At 36.2% G+C, this 18,608-nt stretch overlaps 1 protein-coding gene across 1 annotated transcript in view; it reads left to right on the top strand.

The window, feature by feature from the left end:
- Nucleotides 1-18,608, top strand: part of Arap2 (ArfGAP with RhoGAP domain, ankyrin repeat and PH domain 2) — a 154,563-nt gene that overhangs the window by 63,781 nt on the left and 72,174 nt on the right. The window contains 10 exon segments of the mRNA XM_090343730.1: nt 2,890-3,005; nt 4,090-4,289; nt 7,551-7,636; nt 8,619-8,801; nt 12,340-12,514; nt 12,930-13,064; nt 15,291-15,435; nt 17,365-17,480; nt 18,124-18,321; nt 18,490-18,553. Coding sequence (XP_090199856.1) covers nt 2,890-3,005; nt 4,090-4,289; nt 7,551-7,636; nt 8,619-8,801; nt 12,340-12,514; nt 12,930-13,064; nt 15,291-15,435; nt 17,365-17,480; nt 18,124-18,321; nt 18,490-18,553 — 1,418 coding nt within the window.

Below are 18,608 nucleotides of genomic sequence, written 5' to 3' on the forward strand. Positions count from 1 at the left end.
TGTATTCTTGTGTTCATGGAATCAAATCTCAGAGCTGGAGATGGCACTAGATAATTTCAGTAAGAATGTAGGCTGAATATGTTCTAAATTATCTTTAAAAACATGGCCAATTCTTACAGAAATATTTTAGTAGAAAAATGCAGATTTTTCCTATTTAATAGCTCTCTTGTGCATTGACATCTATTTTATTACTCTGATGTATATTTTACATTCAATTTGTGTTGGTGAACCATGTGGTTACTGTAATTATTCAGAACCATATGACTGTGGAAAGCAACTGATAAATTGGTTACAACTTTCCTGGCCACAAAATCACATTGACCTTACTTAGGAGGAATTTGGAGTGTTGAGTAGACCTTCATTTCCCCAGACATTATTACTTTAGATGTAGACATTTGATACCTTGTTGTTAGAGATGAGAGACTCTCTTGATGACACTCATCAGTTTTCATCATAGGTTGTCATTTTTACCATCTGCTACTCTCATGGTCAAAGTATTATATGCCTCTGCCCTTAGTAACATACAGTACATGAAGGTCAGGCCCCCACTGGAATATAATCTGGAATGGCTTGATATCCAGCTCTTGTGAAAAGGCTCATTATAGAAAAGTGTAAAAAGGACATTCAGCTCAAATACACTATTTTATTCAAGAGAAGATGATCCCTTTATCAATGTGAGCCACCAGGAAGCTGTTTTAAAAATAACTCATTTTTTTGTTACTCCTCAGACTTCCCTTTTACAAAAAGGTTTGAATTCTGAGTCCACAGACATTGTGAATTTATCCAAAAATTGAGTTATCCAGTCAGGAACAATGGTATGGATAAGTAAAAATTTGTAATTTCTTTTAATTTAACTAGTATGACTCTGTGATGATATACTGTAATTACTAAAATGTGGCTCATTGGAAAACTTGATTTCCCATCCCCTCTAGGTATATCAGATACTGTGTTACATTTAGAGAGATCACTCTATTAAGTCCATCTGTACTTCTCCTTTTCTAATTATTTCCTCTAACTCAGTATTTGTCTGCTATCTTGCTTCTTATTCTTAAATTCTGTCTTTTTTTTCCCTAGTGAAATCAGCCACTTGTTCTTTCAGCAGAAAAAAATGTAATATTCATTTTCTTATTACAAGTAAACAAATCTGTATATTGAGCAATAATAAGAATAGTAGTAAGGGGTAGTCTTTCTCAACTTGTGAATGGAAACTCTGAATACTCCTAGATACCCAGGTGGGGAAATTCCTTGTAAAACTCTTTTGTCAACCAATGCATTAGGATTAAGCACACATTCCTAAGGGATGCTTGAAAGATAGGGATTTTGTTTAACTAGTGTCTCTCCCTATTCTATTTTTTGTACACCCTGGCATTTTCAATTAGGACACAAGAATTTTTCCTTGGGTTTCTTTTCTCAAGATGCTAATGTTATGAAATGACTTCTGTATTTCTAAATATCATATACCTGTAAAGATGAAAAATCAAAGAGTGGAAGGCTTTCTTTTAAGAGGTTTCTGCCCCACCTCATGCTCACTACAGTTATTTGTATTGATTGTATTGATCAAAATCAGGACATATGGCCACTCTTAGCTGTAAGAGAGATGGGTAAACAGTACTTTAGCTTATCACTTATGTGATAGGTGCATAAGAGCTGCTTTCTAAATATTCTTTACTAAATGTCCTCATAGAAAATGGGCTAATTCTTTTTGTATTTACTCTTCAGTGGTGGGTGTGGGTTTTAACCCCATGATAATTTAATTTGGGAGGTTAGAATACATCTAATGCAAATCTATAAAATTAATTCCTTTTGGTAAGTACAGTTTATATTTTGTGAAGTGTTGAGATTACTGATTTGGTAAGTCTATTTCAAAACACATATGAGCTAATGGTATATTGCAGGTGTGTGTGTGTGTGTGTGTGTGTGTGTGTGTGTGTGTGCGCGCGCGCGTGTGTGTGTGTGTGTGCGCTGGAGCTAGGGCTTTAACTCAAGGCCTCTTTCTCTTTCTTGTCTCATTTCCAGTTCTGGCTTTCCCCTGGTTTATCAGAGATAAGTATCTAGAGGCATTGTCTGCCTGATCCTCATATCCTAGCTTCCTGAGTGGCTAGGATTACAGGGAAAAGCCACCACCTCCAGGCTTATGCAAACAGTGTTTTAAGATGAAGCCTCTTTTATAGCCTTCTGAATAGATTTTAATGTTCACAAGATAAGGTAAAATCAGTAGCCATAGCTGTTGAACAAATTATAGTTTTCATACCAATGTAGCTGTAGAGGAGTTTCTTAGAAGACCACCTGAAAGAAAAGAACAGCAATAAAGTATTGGAAATGAGTTGAAACTGTGTATTCTTCACAAAATAAGTAATACCTCTCAGAGTAAATGCAGTAGAAGTAATTCAGTATAGTAAAGCAATCCAACTTTTGTTCCTTTTCACCAAATACAACTTTGTTGGTAACAGTCCCTTTGAGACTCAATATCAATATGTATCTTTTCATCTAAGTTGAAATTATGCTGATTTCACATTATCAGTCTTTCCCTCTGGGAAAATGCATGGCACATCTTGGACTTTTAATTTTTACTTACTTTGCTGAACTGATAAAGATGAATATAATGTCTGCTGTTTAAATCCAAGTCTGTATCATTATCTTTTATCTAATTGACTTACCTTCAAGGAACGAGAAACCCATATTTCTTAGTACTTCAATTGTCAACTTTAGAATCTGACATGCTTTGTACTGGAAATGAATTTTTAGACAAACCAATCTCGATCCATTTATAAATTGGATTTGTTTAATTCCATATAGATATGTTTAGTAAAATCTCCAAAAAAATCTTTTCAAATTTCAGTGATATTGTTTGTTTCCTAACATTTTAAAAATGTTTTTTTTCCAATCTAGGATTTTAAGAGTGGACTTGGTATTACTATAATTCCTATGAATGTTGCCAATGTAAAGCAAGTAGACAAAACTGTGAAACAATCTTTTGAAATAATTACTCCCTATCGGAGTTTCAGGTAAGCTCATTTCAAACATTTGTGTGTGTGTGTGTGTGTGTGTGTGTGTGTGTGTGTGTGTGTGTCAGAAACTAATTGTTGATACTTAGGTTTTATTCAGTTGTTGCTTTGTTTTGTTTTATTTTTCTCTCAAGTTAGTGCTCTGGAGCCATAATTCCACTGCTGCACTTGGGGCTTTTTTGCTAGTCAATTGGAGATAAGAGTCTCTCATGAAGCTTCCTGTCCAGAGTTCCTGTCATGAGTTCTTTAGTGAATTTATAAAGTACTTCAGAAAATATAATAGTGTGGGCCATTCCTTTTTTTGTGGGTTATTTGGGTTATTGTCATTATATTTTAAATTTCAGAACAAAGTTTTAAGGTGAGGAATTATTTTGTTGGGCATGGCAGTGGATGGAGCTCATACCATGGCTAGATCATCGGTACATGCCTCTGTAAGGAATGGACTGCTGTTTAATATTTCATCTCTTCATCCAAACACATAATAAATACTAAGAGTCAGACGAGGCAAATGTGGCTGAAAATGAGTTAGAATCTTTTAGAATAGAAACCACTTAAAACTTTCTCTGGTTTCTCACTCTCTTAAAGCCATCTGGACATTCTTCCAATTAAGAAAAAAAATCTATTTTTAAATCTGAAAAAAATCACCATTTCTGGTGGGTGTTTGGGTAATTTTAGTTTCAGACTGTAACAGCATTCTTGGCTGGCAAAATATTTCAATAGTTCTGAAACTGTTGCCAGACTTCTATTGATTATTATACAAATGATTGCACAAGAAATCTAGCCTCTTTTAAAAAAAAATTCTGACCCAACAAGGCAATATTTTATATCTTGGTCAGAAAAAAAGGTATATGTGAATTTTGGTTCAAGAGATGTAAACAGAGTCATAAGCACTATGGACAGTTTAAAAGAAAACCATTTGTTAAATTAGATGATTTTAACAGAAAAGACAGTCCAGAACTGCCTGGCAGGCATAATTTTCAGCTGCTGTTTAATTTGTGAGTGAAATGAATATGCAAACTGGAACATACTGCTTAATTGGCCTTCATAAGAGAGATCGATAATGCAGAAACGTTAATTGTTCCAGCTTTACAGCCGAGTCCGAAAAAGAGAAACAAGACTGGATTGAAGCTGTGCAGCAATCAATAGCCGAAACTCTCTCTGATTACGAAGTAGCTGAGAAGATTTGGTTCAATGAGTCCAACAGGAGCTGTGCAGATTGTAAAGCCCCAGATCCTGACTGGGCCTCTATCAATCTCTGTGTTGTCATCTGCAAGAAGTGCGCAGGTAATTAGGGATAAGTTACGCTCATCACTGTGTGTGGTGAGTTGGCTTGGACTGCTCTCTGTGGTCGTATATAATGTGTCCTAACTAATGGGTGTGAAAAGAAAAACCATAGAATTCTGATTACATTCAGAACGAATTTGGAAATAATAATTCTCAGCTTCTCATATGCGGGACTCACATGTAAAAAAATCAGTTTTTAGGCATGTAAATGTATTTTGTGTCTTCTGGCTCTTGTATAGATTTTCCAAACACCATGTTGACATTTTTTGATCAAGCTTGCATCTTTGTATGAAGATTGGCACATTAACCCCGTCACTTTTTTTGGTCATGTTTTGCATATGAAGGTTCTTCTGAGCTCCAAACTTTGCAGAGTGAATTTAGTTTCTCTGATGATACACATTTTATGTAGAAACATTTCACAAAAGCATCGATACTTAAGACAATAAAACCAGCACAATAACTGATTTTCCTATTGTGATTTATATACCTGACCTGCCTGGGTTTTTAATTGTATTTTGGAGCTCAGAGTTTTAATGATATGAAAGGGGAGAATGATTTCTAATAGTTATTGTAAAAATCTTAGAAAAAGTTGTTAGCCACAACTTTACTGTTTTTCCAGGAGAGCCTCTCTACTTCCTCTAGTTAACACACAAACATGATACACATAATACACACCCAAACACACACACACACTCACACAGAGTTTACAGTGCTGATCTATGGGCATTAAAATGGTATATAAAATATGATACTACCTCTAGAAAGGTATACATTATAGCTACAGTAGAGAATGACAATTGCAGGATTGGCGTTGATTGCAAGGTTGAATGGCAGAATAGAGGAGAGGAACTCCTGGCTTAGATACAGCAAAGGCAATGAGCAATATAGCCACCACAGTAGCCTAGATTCCTCTAGGGCTCTGTTCTTTCACATTTGTCACTGATCCTACTAGTATAAGTTTCCTGACCAGCTGATTATCAACAGTTGTAGAGAAGTAACCATCATCTGTTCATCCTTTACTTTGTATTGCTCTTCACCTTCTGCTCCACTCCAGAGCCTTCAAAAGCGATAACCTTTCATTGCCCCAGGTATTCAGCCTAGCTGCGTTTCCTTCTTCCCTCCTTGGGAACCTTAATTCCACCTTAACTGAACCTGTCCTTACAATTTCTGTCTTTCTAAGGCCATCAAGCTGTTTTCAAGATTTCCATTCTCAGGGTAGATGAATATAGTCATAATATTCAGTGTACATATGTGAAAATGAAACTGGGTCACAGGTGACAGACAGGGAGGGGGAGCCTGGAAAATGATAGAAGGTATGACACTGATCCATTGTGCTCATAAGTTGACTTGTATTGAGATGCCTTTGTGCCATTTCTTAAAGGGAATGAAAATTAAAATGAATTAAAAGATAGGGGAAAAGCCATAAAACCTTTCCATGTGTGTCTACATACCACTTTTCCTGTCAGAGACCAGTTTTTATGAGTGCTCTTTAGAATGCACCAGATTTCTACATTCTTTTAATTTCTTTGCTTTCTTCAGGATTCTGGGATTAGCCAGTCCTCTGTATTCCATTAAAAATATTTCTACCATGTTTACCAGTGCACTTTATGTCTCAGTTTTTATGTGGTCCATTCCTATCTTTTGTTCACTCTCTTTCTCTTCTCTGTGACCCTTGAGATCTTTGAGATGCTCTATGTCTTCCTGAAGCCTGCCCTTCCTCAGTTTTCAGGGTACTATTCCTTCAATGTGCTCTCACACGTACTGGTTATACTTGGTTATGCTGTTTCTCCTCTTGATTCTCAGGAAGGACCTGCATCCTCAACTCTTTCACTGTGCTGTTCTTGAGTGATGGTATTTATCACTTGACTCCAGCTGTCATTCCTTAGCCAGATGATTCTTACTCCATTGAATACCAAACCTATTTATTTCATACCAGGACCCACTACTTGCCAAAAATGCCTCAATAGCATCATGTCATTACTGTCTCCAGTCCTGGGTACAATACCATGTATTTTCAGGTTTATTTGATCAGAAGGTGCACAGTCTACCCTGTACTCTTAAGAGATTCTTTTGACTCCTTTACTTAAAACCTACCATGTCCCATCCATTCTCAGCATCTTTATATATGTTCTGTATATTTCCTCTCGTCCTGCAGCCTGAACTCAGATATTTCCCTTTATTGCCTACTATAATCTAGCAGTCTCTTTCTGTTCTTCCTGCTTAGTTTTTGCATTGTCATTGTTGTCTTCCTATAGCCTTTACTAATGAAAAACAATGCAAATTTCTGTCTGGAAAGTCTAGAACTTTGTGCACTGAAGATTTAGCACTGTCCAGAAGGAAAAAAAAAGAACCACCTGCTTAAGTAGAAGCAGGAATGAATTTCATTTGTAGGGCAGAAGATCTATTCCATCAGGAATGATGAATAACTTTTCTTCTCACCCTGGTCTCTGATTCTGCTAGGGTACTAGGTAGGAAGGACTGACAGCTGTTTTATATAGGTTAATTGAAGTGACTGTAATAGGATGTCATATTCTTACTCTTCAGATATAACAGAATCCAATACCCCAGTTTTCTAAGTATCTGTAGAGTTGTAGAAACTATTTAAATAGTAAAGAATTATCTGTATTCTCATACATGCAGTTTATACAGAACTATTGTTAAAGGATGCTGGTGATTTTTTTTAGCTATTTGCCAAATAGCAATAGGATATGTATGCACAGGCACATGCGTCCTACATACATATGTATATATATACATACTTTCTTTTTTGATGTTGATATTGAGGCCTGAATTCGGATCCTCATGCTCTTGCTTGGATCTTTCAGTCAAGGTTGGCACTCTGCCACTTGAACCATACTTCCACCTTCAGCTTTTGGCTGGTTAATTGGAGATATGCATGTCTTGGATTTTTCGGTCCAGGTTGACTTTAAGCTCTCAGTCTTCAGAGTAGCTATAATTACAGGTGTGAGTCATTAGTGCATAGCTTTCATATACATATGTAATATATATGTTATATATACACTATATATTCTTTTAGAAGAACAATTTCATTCTAATGCAGGGTGGTGTTGAAGCTGACAACTGGTATGGAAATTATGATTTCTGAATCGATAACTGTTCTTCATATTAGCAATTGAGACAATAGGTTTTAAGTTGGAATATACAGAAAAACCCATTTGCACATGCTCGTACATGTTTTAAAAATTTAGTGTAAATTCACCTACAAATTAAAATAGAAATGAAACTTTTTTTTGACTGCAGGACAACATAGATCTTTGGGACCAAAAGATTCCAAGGTTAGAAGTCTGAAAATGGATGCCAGCATCTGGAGCAATGAACTCATTGAGGTATTGTTCAACTTAGTGGTGGTGCAGTGTGGAGCATGAATTTCCTAGAGGTTCCTTAGTAAAATTCTCACCACAGTGTGAAAATGGCTTCTAGCTTGTTTTATTGTAGGGACCTTCCAGAAAGCTTTCTGAATGAGATAGGTATTTTAAAAATGGCAGGTTTTGTAAAAGTACCAAACTCTCTTTTTAACATGGAAAGTTAGATTAGGAAGACTAAATGAAAGGAACTCCAGGATATGGAAACAAGAGGTTTATCTTGTGTGATTGTTGTTTTTAATGTACTATGTTATTTCTCTTCTCTTTTTTTGCCCTTATGATTAATCTCATGTGGTTACTATATCTGACTTTGTTACCTGGTATATTGTATATACATTTATTTGTTTATTTGAAATAGGGAAGGAGGAAAACAAGATAAGTGGGAGAGGATGAGGGGAGGGAAATGGGGACAAAAAGAAGAAGTATCAATATGCGAGAAGTAATACCCCTACTATCTGCTGAATGTAACTAAGCCCTCCATATCCCAACAACAATAATAAAAAAAAAGATTAGAAAAGTGAATGAGAACGTTGGGCAAAATGTATAGTCTTTATTCAGGCGAGGCTCTGTCATTACTGAGTCTAACCTGCTCCCTTTATCTCCATTTTCTGCTCTCTCTAGACAGCAGTAGCCACCTTCTCAACCATTCCAAAGGAATCTGTCTAAATATGGGTTTTAAAGCATGCAACTGCTTTTGCTGCAATTTGTGTGGCTGGCAATTTCATTGCAGGCTAATGTTTTACCATTATTTAGAGTAGTGAGGCGGTATTAAAAATAGAAATCATATCTGCTTCCATACTTCCTCTGCTGGAAAGGGTTCAGATATTTTTGGCTTCTCTTACATTTTATACTGAGTTATGTATTAAATTTACAATAGGAAGTTCTTTTCAGATTCAAATACATTTTATCAACTGATACCTTTATGTATTTTTTTTTAACATTTCAGCTTTTTATTGTCATTGGAAACAAAAGAGCAAATGACTTTTGGGCTGGTAACCTTCAAAAGGAGGAAGAATTAAACATGGAATCACCAGTAGAAAAGAGGAAAGCCTTTATTACTCAGAAATACAAAGAAGGGAAATTTAGGAAGACCCTATTGGCATCACTAACTAAAGAAGAATTAAATAAGGTATTCAATAAAACAATGGATTGCTTTGAATATTTTATTAAATGGGACAGGATTATTGATAAGAGAAAAAAATTTCTAGGTTCTGTGCTCTTGTATTGGTATTGGGCCTTAAACTCAGGGCCTCACGCTCTTGCTCAGCTTTTCCAGTGGTGTACCCTAAAGCTCTTTCTCCACTTCCTTCTTTTTGTTTGTTACTTTAAGTTAAGTGTCTCTGAAATTGCTCTGCTCTGTAGTCAGATTCTTGTATCTCAGCTTCCTGAGTAGCTAGGATTATAGACATGGACCACCCCCCATCCCCAACAAAGTGAAGTGCTTTTGTGCTTTTGTTAATACTGGGATTTGAAATTGGGGCCTTGTCCTCACCAAGCCTGCTTGTTTATGTCAAGTGTTCCACCACTTGACCATGCCTCTAGCCTTTATTTACTATGTTTTCTGTCTTTTTGAGATTTGCCAATGGTTTCCCCAAGGATTGCTTATTAACAGTGGATTAACTGGCCAGGCGGAGGTTTCACACCTGTAATCTTAGCTACTCAGAGGATCAGGGTTCAGTGCCAGCCTGGGTACAAAAAGACCTGAGACTCTTACCTCCAATTAACCTCTAGAAAACAGGGAAGTGGGGCTTGGCTCAAGGTTAGGGTGGTAGTCTTGACCTGAACAGTTCAGGGACAATGCCCAGGCTGAGTTCAAGCCCCATGACCGACAAAAAAAAAAAAAAGGTGGATTAACCATGCCTCCACTGTCATCTCTGCAGTCTGCATAACACACACCTACCTGCATTATAACCATTTTAGTATCTTTCTCTATTTTACACATGGATTACTGTTACTTAGCTGAGTATTTTGGTTTTTTGGGTTTTTTTTTTTTTGGTCTCTTATGGGGCTGGAACTCTGGGCCTGGGCGTTGTCCCTGAGTTCTTCAGCTTAAGACTAACACCCTACCCCTTGAGCCACAGCCCCACTTCCTATTTTCTAGTGGTTAATTCAAGATAAGAGTCTCACATTCTTTAATCCCTGGACTGTCTTTGAACTGTGATTCTCAGATCTCAGCCTCCTGAATAGCTAGGAGCCACTGTGCCTGGCTTAGCTGAATGTTTAACTCAAATTGACAAGCATATACTCAGTTTATTGTTACAGATTATCAGCTAATTAGTATTGGTTTGAAGTTGTATTTGCCTGTGGCTAAATGACTATATCTTTTTGCCTGTTTCATGCTTCTCATTCTAATGTCTTCTGGCAACATGGTTGAGTTTTACATACTCTGCTTCTTTTCTTTTCTACATTGCTTCTTTGTGTCTTGTATTTTAGGAAGTTTTCTCTGCATAGATATTTATAGAAATATATTGTTTTATACTTAATTTTAATGCTCAGATTTATTTATGGGCTCTTATTTGTTAATTTTTTTAGTAGTTACGCATGTTGGATAAAGATCCCTAGCTAAAGTAGTATTTTGTTAACCATTTTGGAAAATAAATATGCACTGTCCATTTAAAGTAACAGGTAAATAAGGTTGATTTGTTTCACTCTTTCTAAAACAATTTCTTGGTCTCTGTTTGGTATTAGTAAAGCAAAGTCACTAATTTGAAGGGAATAGCAGACCAAAGAGTGCCTGCCTCAGCACAGTTGGTCAGATGGTGAAGAGCCTGAACAAGAGTCAGGAGCCAAATGGAGGATATTATCGAGATCTTGGGTCTGGGCTGTATTTCCATGTACTAAAATTGCTGATCATTTATAGATAGTTACCAGTGAGTTACTGGACTCAGAATGGATCTTAGCCATTTATCTTCTAGCAGCTGTATTTTGTAGGTTAGGAAAATCAAGTTTCCAGAGGAAAGAAGCTTGCCTAAGAACACACAGTCATTTAGTAGAGAATCAGGAGTAAGAATTTAGGCTTTGTGGGAATGGGAATGTGACTTAGTGGCAGATCACTTGTCTATGATGCATGGAATCCTCATTGGTTTATCAATATCACATAATTAAAGTAAAATTATATTTATAAAACAGCAACTGTGTGTGATACTATCATGAGGGACGAGAGAAGATGTAAAGCTGTGTAATGGTTTATTAAGAAAGTGATTATGTAATACTCATGGGATCAAAATTGGCATAAAAAAAGAATTCAGGCTTCCTGCTAATGAGTTCTAGAGGGCATTCTGAAGGTCAGCTAGAACCAAGTGTGAAAAGATATTTTCTTTTTTTTTTTTTTGAGAGTTGGCCCTAGGAACAGGAGATACCATTTTGTCCTGGAATTTTCTAGTTGAGCAGTCTGAGTTCCCCAGGGGAGAGCTGTTGCACCTGCATTACAGAGCATTGCATTACAGGAGAGAGCATTACATTACAGGAGAGAGCATTACATTAGCACCTCCATTACACACAGCTGCTGCCCCTAGTGGCCTTCTTGGGTATGGCTTGTCCAGAGGAGGTGAAGTGATGAGTGGAACCAGAAAATGAGTGTTTGCAAGGAGATTGCAAGCCAGAAAGGTCTACTATTCAAGTAAAATAGAAAGAAAGGATAAAAGCACACAGAAAGGCAGCTTATTGCTTCAAGGCAAAAATCATTCTTTCATAGGCAATTTCAGCTGATTGTAGTGTGTGTGTGTGCTTGCACATGCACGAGAGTGCATGCACATATGTGCACACCTGGGGCTTAAACTCAGGGCCTGGGCACTGTCTCTGAGTACTTTTACTCAGGGCTAGTACTTTACCACTTGAGCCACATGTCCACTTCTTGTTTTCTTTCTCTTCCCTCCCTCCTGTCCTCCTCCCCGCCCCCCTTTTTCCCTCCCTCCCTCCCCCACCTCTTTCTTCCTCTCTGTCTCTCTCTCTCTTCCTTTTTGTGGTAATGAGAGATAATTCTGATGGAATTTATGGTTCAGGCTGGCTTTGAACCTCTGTTTTCCAAACTCAGTTTATCTAAAAGCTAGGATTATAGGTGTGGACTACTTGGCTTCAGCCAATTGTTTGTTTGTTTATGATGTTTTTGAACAAGGATGATGGATACCCTAAATTAGTGATATTGTTGTGTTTTATTGCCTCTTATGTACTGTCTCTTTCTCTTTCCCCAAAAGGAAAGATAGTAAATGTGCCTTGAACTTAATTTTCAGATTCCCAATGCCTATTTGATAATTATTCTATAACTCTTAGTTAGATTGGGAAAGACAGATTGTTAGCATTCATATGCTGAAAAATACTTGGTGGATACTTCACTTGAAATGCCTTGAATTTTCTTAACAACATGCCTAACTATCATCTCATACTGCCTGATCATTTAAAAAAATGTCTTTGAAGGCAGCTTTGATGGATGTAGAAGGAAAGGATCACAGTAAAAAAACAGACTGAATTTTGAGACCTGATAATTTAGTTTCATACAGAGATCCCTTTGGTTCTTATCACCTAGTTCCAAGCCTGGTTACTCTGCGCTTACGTAACAGGAGACGAAATACTAGCTTTTTCTCATATTTGAATTGATAGACTTGCATTTCCTCTAGTAGCTATAAGCATATACAGTTCCCTTAACAGGTGTACATTCTCTGAATGGCTAGGCTCTGTGTGCTGCTGTGGTGAAATCAGATGTGCTGGAGACGATGGCGTTGCTGTTCAGTGGAGCTGATGTTATGTGTGCCACCGGAGACCCTGTGCACAGCACTCCATACCTGCTGGCCAAGAAGGCTGGCCAGAGCCTGCAAATGGAGTTTCTCTACCATAACAAATTTTCAGGTTTGTCTCCAGTCATGTGTATGAACCTGCTCCTCCAGTAAACCCCTAAAAGGAGCAAGGCACAAACCTGTTTAATTTCTCAGTTGAGAAAAATCCATCAGAAAGGAGCAAAATATAATTACCGAAGTATTCTGTGATACCATTTTAAGTAAAAAAAAGTTGGCAAATTTATCTCTTATATTTAAATAATCTTATAAATAGAAGATTAAAATAGTTAATCCCACATAATCATTTCTACCAAAATTAAATCCGATTTTCATATATGAATAATAAGTATGTCTTAAGTGCTTATTTGCAAATTTTATGCAAAGTAAAATAAATCTCACTGAGTTTATTCAGTGGTAAGTTGGAAGTTATAAACAAAGGGTAAATTGTTTCCATGTTGGATTTCTAATAGAGTATTTAATTTTTATAGATTTCCCTCAACATGACATTCACCCTGAGGGTGGGTTAGGATCTGAGACCGTACAGCCCACGTTCCTTTGCGACTTCTTGTATCAGGCCCCTGCTGCTGCTTCCAGAGTCTCCTCAGAGAAAAAGATGCTTGAAGGTATCTTTTTTCACTCTTTTTAAATTTTCTTACTGGGTAAAAGTTTATCCCGTTATCAAAACAATTAGATTTAAAGTTTTTCTTTTTTTTTTCTTTTCCATAAGATACATGATTTGATCTTGCAGTAGAGATACTTTTGGAAGATTTATAAATGCTTCCAGGCACAGATATTATTTCATGTACTGTAGCAGACATACTGCTGGGTTAGAATACTGAGTGAATTCTCAGTAGAATTCACTGATATCTGCTTTATGAGTCAACTGATTCTGTTTCAGATTGTGAGGGTCATCTCAAAAAAGAGAAAAAAGAAACCATAAAACTCAGCCCTTTCCTTAGGGATGGACATACTAACTTGTGAAAGAATATATATATATATATTATATAATATACTTACATATATACATATATCTTGCTCGATACAGGAAATATTAGAAAGTTGATATTGCAGGCTGAGTCCATTTTATCTGAAATATTTGGGGCCAGAGATATTTTGAATTTCAAATTCCTGAATTCTTTTTTACATATATTTATATAAACATAATGAGATGTCTTGGGGATCGGATTCAAGTCTCAATACAAGTTCTCTTATGCTTTTTATATACTTTAAACAACATTTACCTCAAAGGTAATGCTAAGAATACTTTTGAGTTTGAAGGAGTAGAAATTTATGCTGTCATCCGATGACAATGCTTCCTGGTATATTTTCCATCAGTTTTAGTGGTATCAGGTAAATATATTCTGATTAGAAATTTTGTGAATGTGTTTGCGTGTTTAAATAAAATGAAACTTATTAAGCCTGGTTATAAGAAAATGCTGGGAATAAATTTGATAAATTTGATCTGACAATATGTTCTAAGTTTGAGGAATTATTTGAGTAGAGGCACAGTAGCCCTTTATCCTTTATGCTTTGATTATACTTGTGCTAGTTGGCATCACTAATATATGTCACTCAAATAAGTATATTTGAACTAATTTGGGAAATGTAGGAAGGATGGTGTGTTATGCAGCCATGTGTTATGGCTACAAGGAAAGGGCAAGAGAGACCAGCTGTATAACCAATTAACGTTAGGTGCTCAGTGGCTCATTGGCCTAATGTGAATTCCCTTGGTCGTAAAATTCAGATAGATTACTCAATCAGAGGAATAATAGGATAACAATTTCACTTTAAATTGCTAATTGTGATACTTGCACATTTGATATGATTATTTCAGTATAATCTTTTTTCTCCAAGTATTCCTTTGGGGAATGCTTAGCGTCAGATGTGTTTCAGATCTCACAAGTTTTCATTTTTGAATGCTTAAAAAGACTTTATCAGTTGAACATGTCTAGAGCAAAAGATCCATAAAACTGATGTTTGTGTTATAGTTATTACATTAGATTTTAGAGCATTTTGGATTTCATATTTTTTTTGCCAGTTGTGGGGCTTGAACTTGGGGTTTGAGCACTGTCCTTGGACTTTTCTCAAGGCTAGAGCTCTACTACTTGAGCCACAGCACCACTTCCAGTTTTTTCTATGTATGTGGTACCGAGGAATCGAACCCTGGTCTTCGTGCATGCTAGGCAAGCACTCTACCACTAGGCAGAACTCCAGCCCAGGATTTTTCAGTACTATTTTCAGTTTCAAATGGACACTGTACCTCATTGGCTTATGCTGGTAATCCTAGCTTCTCAGGAGGCTGAGATCTGAGGATTTCACTTTAAGGCCAGCCCAGGTGAGAAAATCCATATCACTTAACTCCAGTCAACATCATAAAAGCTTGAAGTAGACCTGTGGCTCAAATGGTAGAGCAGAAAAGCTCAGGAACAGTGCTTTGGCCTGAGTTCAAGCCCCAGGCAAGATGGACACTCTCAATCTCCCTCTCTCCCTCTCTCCCTCTCTCCCTCTCTCTCTCTCTCTCTCTCTCTCTCTCTCTCTCTCTCTCTCTCTCTCTCTCTCTCTCTCTCTCTCTCTCTCTCTCTCTCTTTCCCTCCCTCCCTCCCTCCCTCCCTCTCTCTCTCTCTCTCTCAGACACACACACACACACACAGACAACATGGGGAAAAAAGTAATTGCTTTATTAAAGTATATCCTTAAAGAAAGTGTTTTACTTTTATTTTTACTATTACTGAGGTTTAAACTCAGCCTAATTCTTGGTAGGCTTACTTAGCTAGTCCTCTAAGGGAGTGTCTATGTCTGCCTTGTCTGATATTGTAGAGAAAATTGATATACTCGCTTTTAATTTTTAGAGACAAATAAAAAATGGTGTGTTTTGGAAGGCGGCTTCTTGAGTTACTATGAAAACGATAAGTCTACCACACCTAATGGCACCATTAACATCAATGAAGTTATCTGCCTGTCTATACATAAAGAAGACTTCTACTTAAATACTGGGTAGGTCTACCATTAAATACCTAGGAAGTGGAAAGTATTCATAAATGTTTACCAGACAAAATTATGAGGGTTTTACTATCACTTTAGTTCTATACCTGCTTCCTGTGAAAGGATTTAGTATTCTGTTGAAACCTATTTGTCATCTATCATTTGAAAGTTTTTTGAGAATTCCCTAAAATGTAGTGAATTAAAATATACTGGGTATTATAAAACACTAACATGTTTGTGTGTAATCTTGAGTACATTTAGAATGCTCCCTATTGATGATTATAGTATTTTAATTTGATGATTTTAAATAATGAATTCACTATATGATACATGTTTCTCTAATGAACATCATGGTTGGATCATAAAAAATATGATAACTTGGTGTTGATTGGATCACATTAAAACAAATATTGTCAAATAGACTAAATACCATCTCCTAGTTGGGATAACTGTTGTATTCTAGTATATCTAGTGATATATAGGGATAACAAAGTAGTTCTTAGTTGATTTGTTTTGTCTAAGTCTAATAGTGATTATATTATAAATGAACAATCAGTTTAATGTAGCATATTATGCAATGTTGATTGTATACATTGAATTATTAATAGAAAATAAAATACAACTTAAAGGAATCAATATTACTCCATGTCAACATATAATTATTAAAAACTAAAACATCCTTTGTCAAATGTTTATGTAAGTAGATATGCATATACCACTGATGAAAAGATGGCATTACAAAGTAATTGTTACAGCTGGATTCTGAATTACTTTATAGCTTCCTATAGAATTTGAACTTAGTATGGTATATACAGGCAGTGGGGATATGGGTATTTCATATTTTAGGAAGATTTTGTAAATCATTAGGAGTTTAGAAAAAGAGAAATCAAACTGCCTGACATTTTAATTAGAAGTAGAGATAATAAGGAAGTGGAATGAGGTTGATGGAATCTTAATTGAACAGGCAAGATTAAAAGACCAAAAGCACTGGCAGAAGATTTCATGGATTAAGAGATGAATAAATCAGACTTTAAAGTTTTTTTTTGTTGTTGTTGTTTTTTGGCCAGTCCTGGGCTTCAGCTCAGGGCCTGAGCACTGTCCTTGGACTTTCTCAAGGCTAGCGCTCTACCACTTGAGCCTCAGCACCACTTCTGGATTTTTTCTATGTATGTGGTACTGAGGAATTGAACCCGGGTCCTTATGCATGCTAGGCAAGCACTTTAACCACTAGGCCAAACTCGTGGCACCCAGACTTTAAAGTTTTGAGCTTATTGATTTGGTAAATGATAATGCCCTTAGTTGAGATATAAAGGATATATAAATAAATTTTTGAGGAAACAAGAGATAAAGGTGATTTGAGTTTAGGATGCTTGGAGAAGTCTAGATAAGTGGGACACATGTTTAGATTCTTCTAATTGAGAGTGTGACCTGAAGGAACTAAAGAAATATTTCAGGACATATGATGTTATTCAATTATTTCTGATATGTTTAATTACTTCTGTTGTAAAGAAAGAAAAGCTTGAATAAGCTGAAATGAAAGAAGGGAAATTTGTGAAGTAAGATGATTAAGAACTTTTTAGGCACATTCTTTTGTTTTTTTAATATTTGATCAGAGTAACTCAAGAGAGATCCAAGAGGGGACCTGAGACCATGGGGAGTCCTCTGTCCTGTCAGTAAGTCGGGGTGTATTCAGGCCATCAACAAAGACATGATGTGGGGAGGGGAATCAGAAGATTAATCATTTTGTCTGGTCCAATTATTCTAGTCAGTTAATTTAAATAAAATATAAACTATCAACAGAGTAACCTGATAGGTGAATTCTTTGATTTTAGAGCATTATTCTGATTATGAAAATGAATTTAATAGACTAGTTGAGTTTTGTGTTGTTTTCATAACAGCTACATATAACCATTGATTTGTTTTTATTTGTACATGCCATAGGCCTATTTTTATCTTTGAGATCTATTTACCTTCAGAACGTGTGTTTTTATTTGGAGCTGAAGCGACTCAAACTCAAAGAAAATGGACAGAGACAATAGCCAAGGTATTTAAATATTGTATTCCTCAAGGGCAGAATAAATTCTTAACTTGAAGTCTGTACCTGAACTTTGGGGACTCATGAAAATTTTATGTGTGATTCTGGGAAGCAGATCTCTACTTCTTTAGGTTTTCAGAGATTGTAGTCAAATGAGGTTAAAAGCACTTTCATAAAGTCTGAAATGGATAAGAAATTAATGTCAGAATTAATATAGGACCAGGAGAAATTGTTCTTAAAAACCAAATCCTTGCTTTTCATAATTAAGATATTTTATACTTTATAAAGTAAATTCTGTGCATGCTTTTTTCATAGGTAGATATTTTATTCACAGTGCACACAAAGAGGAAAGGAACAGATTTGGTGAAAGATATAAAAAGACAAAAACGTAATTTGACATTTTGAAAGATGCTACCAATCCACAGAAATGATTTTCTCTTTCAACTCTACATGTAGGAAGGAAATATTATAAGATGTTTCCATTTGAGAAATGCATTTCAGCTGCTAAATTTTGAGGCTGTCAACAAGCTTGAGAAATTTTTCTGAATTTGGGGATTACTCAGTTATCTTTAAAAGATAATTTTCTGGGTTCCCTGTAAGAGGAGACAGGGAAGGAGTTTCATGTGTTCACTGTCTTTATTACTTTTCTGTATTTGTCTTAACAGCATTTTGTCCCTTTGTTGCTGCAAACTTAACAGAAGCTGACTATGATTTGATTGGGCAACTCTTCTACAAGGATTGCCATGCCCTGGACCAGTGGAGAAAAGGCTGGTTCGCTATGGACAAATCTAGTTTGCGTTTTTGCCTTCCCATGCAAGAAGCTCAGGAGGACAGGATGCACTTAAGAAGACTGCAAGAGCTAAGTAAGATGCATCCTTTCCCATGTTACCTTCAGAAATTCTTTTTGCTGCATATGATAATGGTGGCTTTGTACATCCAAGTATGATTGTTTGTTCCTGAACTTGCAGTTGGAAGTAGTACTGGTACCTTGTGTAATCAGAAATGCTTATGTTTTTCTTCTCCTCATTCAGCCATCAGCACAGTGGTTCAAAATGGAGAAAAATTGGATGTGTTGCTCTTGGTAGAAAAAGGGAGGTAAGTAGCTTTTTAATTTTTCTTTTTCTTTTCTTTTTTTACATGTTATCTCAGC

The sequence above is a fragment of the Megascapheus bottae genome, chromosome 13 (genome assembly GCF_031878675.1).
Source record: "Megascapheus bottae isolate mThoBot1 chromosome 13, mThoBot2.hap1, whole genome shotgun sequence".
In the NCBI taxonomy this organism is placed as follows: Eukaryota; Metazoa; Chordata; class Mammalia; order Rodentia; family Geomyidae; genus Megascapheus; species Megascapheus bottae.